Raw genomic sequence first — 6879 nt, 5'->3', positions numbered from 1 at the left:
TATAAAAATATTTTTTTTATTTTAAATTAATATTTTTTGATATTATTTTTTTAATGTGTTAATATTAAAAATAATTTTTTAAAAATAAAAAATAATTTAAAAAATAATACTGTACTTAAATTATAAAATGACTTGAGTTACTACTGTTTGGTTATTACAGAAGTGAGAAAGTGAGTGCTATCTGGGAGCTTCTGCCTGATCCTAAGGAGAAAAGAAAGGATGGCCACATGTGAGATTGTAAAGGACTCCAAGCGTCAGTCAAAAAAGGGGGAGGAGCTCCACTTGTCAAACAGAACAGAACAGAACAGAACAGAACATTGGGGAGTCTAGTTATTAATGTTTTTTAAAGTATTTTTTATTTAAAATAATATTTTTATATTTTTTTAAATTTATTTTTTTAAAACATCATATTAAAACAATCTATAAAAAATAATAAAAAAATTAATTTAAATAAAGATGAATCCCAAACGCCAAACAATCTCACCACCGGGACCGAACCAACCCTTCTTCCTTGTGAATGCCAACAAGAAGCTCTCTTCGTTTCCACCTTCTTCTTCCATGCTCAAACTACTTCGACTCTCGTCTTCTCTTCTAGCCCGTCACTCTTTTAGTACAACAAGTAAATTATCTTCCTCGTTAAGAAGAGCAACGAAGTACCGCAACTGTCCTTGTTCCTCGGCCTTTGTTGGTTGTTTCCACACGCACAAGGTGTTGGCCATGGCTGAAACTACGTCTTCATCTTCGTCTTCTCACAAGCATACTAATCGTCTCTCAGCTGAGCACAGTCCATATCTCCTTCAACACGCCCATAACCCTGTTAGTATATAAAAGAGATATTTGTATTGATTTTTGCTCGTTTCTTAATTCTCTTTTTCCTTGTCGAAATGAATTGAAGGTCAATTGGTACCCATGGGGCGAAGAAGCATTCGCTGAAGCACGTAGACGAGACGTCCCAATTTTCTTATCAAGTATTTATTATATTTGCCATTCGTTCTTTCGTTTCTTGTTATTATTTCTATTATTATCATCATGATTTGCAAAAACTGGGGGCTAATTACTACTTAGTATGTAATCAATTTTTTTTGGTTATTTGGTCATGACTTTTTTTTTTTGTGCTTTCTCTTTGAAGTTGGATACAGCACTTGTCATTGGTGAGTCTGTGACATTTTTCTTTCATTTTCTGGTCCAAAATGCCTATCGAAAACTTGAATGAATAACTGATTAATTGTTTGGTGTTTATCCTTTGATGGGTGTAAGGTGTCATGTTATGAAGGTGGAGTCTTTTGAGGATGCAGAGGTCGCTGAATTGTTGAATGATTCGTTTGTCAGTGTGAAGGTCTGTTCAAATCTTGATTGCCTGCATTAGTTGTTGTTGGCACTATTCATTTGTCCCTGAATTATCAACTTCTTTTAATGGTCTTGTTAATCACGCTAACATGTCAGATTGCCGCAGGTGGATAGAGAGGAACGACCTGATGTTGACAAGGTAAATAGCCTCTATCTTGACTGCCTTCCAGAGAAATAATTCTTGCCTTTATCCTTCGATGGGTCTATTGTGTGCTGATTAATCTATGATAAAAGAGGTTCTCAAGAACCGTGCGATACAATGTGCTGTTGAACTGCTGCTAAACTAGTTGTATGAAAAGTTAAAATGCCAATCATACCATGCTATTATATGAAAGAAGGTGACTGTAAAGTGTAAAAGACTGTGTTTGTCTATTTATATTATTTTAGTTTCAGAGCACACTTGCATTTGAATCCGGTTGGGTTTGCTCTTGTGCAAATAAATTTCAATGTTCTTCATAGATTGTTCGTTGGTTTCTTTATATACTAAGCAAATAGTTTTGATTTTACAGGTCTATATGACATTTGTACAGGCATTGTATGGTGGAGGAGGGTGGCCACTCAGTGTCTTCATTTCACCTGATCTGAAACCTTTGATGGGTGGAACTTACTTTCCCCCAGATGATAAGTATGGAAGACCAGGATTTAAGACCATACTTAGGTGGGAGTTTTGGTTCTTGGACATTTTTCCTTTCCTCTTTTCTGCAGCGTGGCTGTTCCTTGACCAATTATGAACACATTAGATCGTCACAAGTTTATTCTTGCATTGAATTATGATTCAAAGTAGTATTAAAGGTTAATTGCTTTTGCTTAGTCTATTATTTCTCTATTATTTCAGAAAGGTTAAGGATGCTTGGTTCAGTAAGAGGGATACGCTTGTGAAGAGTGGAGCCTTTGCTATTGAGCAGCTGTCAGAAGCATTGTCAGCAAGTGCAAGTTCAAAGAAATTGCCAGATGAGCTTTCACAAAATGCTTTGCATCTGTGTGCAGAACAAGTATGACTATTGCAAACTGCACAGTAGTCCTTTTTTATCTGACTTGGAAGGAAGAAATGCTCAAATATGAACTTCTGATTGAGCAACTGTGAGGAATGAGTTTGGTGTCTCTGACTCATTTTAATGCATTGCTAGAACCTTCTGAATTTCACTATTTTGGTTGTTGACTTGACTAAAATTTGATGCATAAAAAGATATTAAAGAGTTATATATTAGGCCCTGTTTGGCAGTGAGGCCGGGGATGTATCTCCCTGTTGCACTTCTTCTGCCTGCTTGGTGTTTCTGTAACATGGCAAACATAGATTAGCTTTTCATAGAATATTAATTTGATGCTTCTTGGTGTCTTGTAGTATTTTTTTTCCCTTTCTTCAACTGTTATCACAAAGCCACTTTCTTAGTCTTTTCAAGATTGTATCAATATCCACATTTTATTTACTGAATAATGTTTCTGTCATCCTAACACAAAGACTATTATCATGGATATAAATGGAGCTTTCTTGCATCAATTGTTGTCTTGCAGCAACTCTTTTTTTCCCTCCCTCATAGCAACATTAAAAGCAGACATCAAAACTTTTATATGTATACCAACATCGCACCCTTTTAGCACTTTTTAGTTGCCATTTTCATGGGGTTGTGTGTTGATTTGTTTTTATAGATGCTAAAAAAACATATTTCTGTTGTACTTTGCTGCTGCTGCTTGCTTTCACAAATTATGATCAGTTAAGAGGACTCAGGGAATGCATAGGACCATGGCATTGTTTTACATAGAACTCTTGATGAGGCACCATTTTATTGCCTTTTTTTAATTCTCTTCACTGCATTGCAGCTTTCTCAAAGCTATGATTCACGATATGGAGGGTTTGGATCTGCCCCAAAGTTTCCTAGACCGGTTGAGATCCAATTGATGCTTTACCATTCAAAAAAATTGGATGATGCTGGAAATTACAGTGAATCAAAGAAAGGTCTGCAGATGGTTTTCTTTACCTTGCAATGCATGGCAAGTGGAGGCATTCATGATCATATTGGAGGTGGTTTCCACAGATATAGTGTGGATGAACGCTGGCATGGTTGGTTTGTCTTTAAAACGATAGTTATTTCCTAAAGAATTGCTTAATTCAAAATTACTGGCATTCTGTTGTGGTTTTCTGCATTTTGGGTAGTTGTTGTATATGGAATATTGAAACTGTAGTATTTTCTTGCAGTTCCTCATTTTGAGAAAATGCTGTATGATCAAGGCCAACTTGTTAATGTTTACTTGGATGCCTTTTCCATTACCAATGATGTCTTCTATTCAAGTCTATCCCGTGATATTCTTGATTATTTGAGGAGAGACATGATTGGACCAGAAGGTGAAATATTTTCAGCAGAGGATGCTGATAGTGCTGAGCGTGAAGATGCCAAAAAGAAAAAGGAAGGAGCCTTTTACATATGGACCAGTCAAGAGGTTTCTTATCATCATCATTTTGGTCTTCATTTCATTTTGATTGGTTTGATTTCTCATTATGTAAAATCTAGCAGCACATCTGTTAATTTACTGATTTGTCAACTGCATCTGGAACTTATATCAACTGCATCTTGATAGTTCTAAATTGATGATGCTGACATTAGGAACTTATATCAACTGCATCTTGCAAAGCATTCTTATTCCACAATTGGATAGGCTTATGTCATGTACATGCTCTCTTTTTTTAAAAAAAAATACTATATAACTGAAGTCTTCATTCCCCTTCTCGGATTGAGATACTATTAGCCTTAGTCATATCTGCATCTTCCTGCTTAAAGATCAAGGAAGTATAGCTTTGTCCTAAATTTCATAGCATGAGCAGTGAATTTCTATTGTGAGTTACCCTGATTCCGTAACACTTATCTTTCATTGAAAGATGAAATTATATATACTTTTATCCGTTTTCTATGAAGTTTTCTTAAAAATTTATGTTGGGAGATTCATTTGACTTGCATTAACCTCTACTAATTCTGATTTTTCTACATGTTTTCCCCCTCTTTAAGATTGATGACCTCCTTGGAGAGCATGCAACTCTTTTTAAGGACCACTATTATGTAAAGCCTCTGGGGAACTGTGACCTTTCTAGAATGAGTGACCCACACGATGAATTTAAGGGGAAAAATGTGCTCATTGAATTAACTGATACTTCAGCACCGGCAAAAAAATATGGCCTGCCTCTTGAAAAATATCTTGATATTCTGGGTGAGTGCAGGCAAAAGCTTTTTGATGCAAGATCCAGAGGACCAAGGCCACATTTAGATGATAAGGTTTGTCATTGTCTGTTTAAAAGAAGGCATGGATTGTATAGAAATATTTCTTAATCTTTAGCTTTTCTGTTGTATGCACACTTTAACAGACCAGGTGCTTGCTAGGTAATTGTCTCATGGAATGGACTTGCAATTTCATCTCTTGCAAGAGCTTCCAAAATCCTTATGGGCGAAGCAGAGGGCACAAAATACAACTTCCCTGTTGTTGGTTGTGATGTAAGATTTTAACATCTTTGGCTAGCCAGTTTAACTTAAAATTATTGTATAATTACCAACATGCTTGTGGTTTGATCACACCAGTGCGATTCTAACTTTCTAAGCCAAGTTTGATGTAATTATCATGCATCTTTGTTATTCTTTAAGCATTTCCTTATCATGTCTAGATTTTGACCATGGTGTGAGGATAAAAAAACAGTTTCTTACTCTCGTTTATCCTGCTTATGGAAAACTTCTACATGTAATCATATTATTCTGAACATCAATTTTAAACAAAGGCCTGTCTTCTGGAAGGTCTATGCATTCAATCATCATCATTTTGGTGTATTTTTTGTGTTACCGAGTATATTGGATTTCTTGTACTTTCTAGGCATCTGTTCTGCTGGGCTCTGTCAGTCTTGATATGTAGCCATAAGTACTGATCTGTGGAAAATCACTCAGTTGAAGTATTCTTGGCATGATATGTCGTGTGTGGTTGACTTTTTTATTTGATCATGAGTAATAATTTTGCATATTCCATTGAATTCCAGCCCAAGGAATACATGACTGCTGCAGAGAAGGCGGCGTCTTTCATCAGAAGGCATCTTTATAATGAACAAGCTCACAGGCTAGAGCACAGCTTTAGGAATGGTCCATCTAAAGCACCTGGATTTTTAGATGATTATGCATTTCTAATTTCTGGGTTGCTGGATCTTTATGAGGTGGGTGGTGGGATCCATTGGCTAGTGTGGGCAACCGAACTACAGAATAAACAGGTAAAAGAATCAGAGTTCATCTCCCTGAGATAAATAGTGAGCCAATTGTTCTCGTGTTTTTAAGAGTTATTTTTCCAGGATGAATTATTTCTCGACAGAGAGGGAGGAGGCTATTTTAATACCCCAGGAGAAGATCCTTCAGTTCTCCTACGAGTAAAGGAAGACCATGATGGTGCTGAGCCCTCAGGAAATTCCGTTTCGGCAATAAATCTCATAAGATTGGCCTCTATGATGACTGGCAGCAAGTCTGAGTATTACAGGCAGAATGCTGAGCATCTTCTGGTATGCTGTTGCTTCACTTACAAGCGTTTCTTGGGGAAGACTAGTGTTTACAACTCGAGCACTCAATGTGTTAGCATAATAAATTCATCCCTTGGCGATGCAGGCAGTTTTTGAGTCGAGATTGAAGGACATGGCTATGGCAGTACCTCTGATGTGCTGTGCAGCTGACATGATCTCTGTGCCTTCCCACAAGCAAGTTGTCTTAGTTGGCCACAAATCATCCTTGGAATTCGATAAAATGCTTGCTGCTGCACATGCATCATATGATCCCAATAGAACAGTAAGTAGAAGAGCTTCAATATCAATTCATGAACCCCATGTACTCTGCCTATGACTCCTCCTCCTCTCTCTCTCTGAGATGCAATTATTGCCATTTGCAGGTGATTCATATAGATCCTACCGACAATGAAGAAATGGAGATTTGGGAGGACAATAATAGCAATATAGCTCTCATGGCAAGGAATAATTTTGCTGCAGATAAAGTAGTTGCTCTCGTCTGTCAAAATTTCACATGCAGTCCCCCAGTCACGGATCCCAAGTCTCTTAAAGCATTGCTTCTCAAGAAACCTTCCTGAGGTGTAAATCGCGGTCAGTGAAGACTTTCAAAGTGTTAATTGTATGTGATGTATAAGACATACCTTTTTCGTGTTGTGACTATATTGGTGAGCTATGTCACGATCAAATGTTTTTTTTTTTGTAAAAAAAAAAGTTTAGGTGCTATCAAAGAAGCAATAGAGATTCGAGAGTTGGGTAATTAATTTTATTAGATCAAATAATTTTAGTTAATTTAATAATATTATTAAAAAAAAATAACAACACATAAATTGAACAAAACAAAAATGAATTGAGTTAACTTGTGTTAACTTTCAAAACATGTGATTTTATATATAAGATTAAGATATTTTTATGGAAAGATTGAATGGTAAATAATAACAAAAAAATATATAAGTTGGGTTAATTTTTTAAATTTATGATTCGGGTTTTTAGGTTGAAATTATTCTATAGAAGATAAACTT

The 6879-nt window shown here is 36.1% G+C and overlaps 1 protein-coding gene across 1 annotated transcript; it reads left to right on the top strand.

Moving 5' to 3' along the window:
- The first annotated feature begins 439 nt into the window (after nucleotides 1-439).
- On the top strand, nucleotides 440-6617 carry LOC133692556 (uncharacterized). Its single transcript, XM_062113597.1, has 15 exons — nucleotides 440-816; nucleotides 896-968; nucleotides 1130-1151; nucleotides 1258-1336; nucleotides 1454-1486; nucleotides 1857-2005; nucleotides 2183-2339; nucleotides 3166-3406; nucleotides 3542-3783; nucleotides 4347-4610; nucleotides 4716-4826; nucleotides 5357-5581; nucleotides 5660-5863; nucleotides 5967-6143; nucleotides 6244-6617. Exons 1-15 carry the CDS (start codon nucleotides 457-459, stop codon nucleotides 6436-6438), a joined length of 2532 nt encoding a protein of 843 aa, XP_061969581.1. The 5' UTR covers nucleotides 440-456; the 3' UTR covers nucleotides 6439-6617.
- The last annotated feature ends 262 nt before the right edge of the window (nucleotides 6618-6879 follow it).

Source organism: Populus nigra, chromosome 4 (assembly GCF_951802175.1).
Source record: "Populus nigra chromosome 4, ddPopNigr1.1, whole genome shotgun sequence".
Taxonomy (NCBI): domain Eukaryota; kingdom Viridiplantae; phylum Streptophyta; class Magnoliopsida; order Malpighiales; family Salicaceae; genus Populus; species Populus nigra.
Note: the sequence above shows the minus strand (reverse complement) of the source record. Positions and strands in the feature narration are given on the sequence as shown.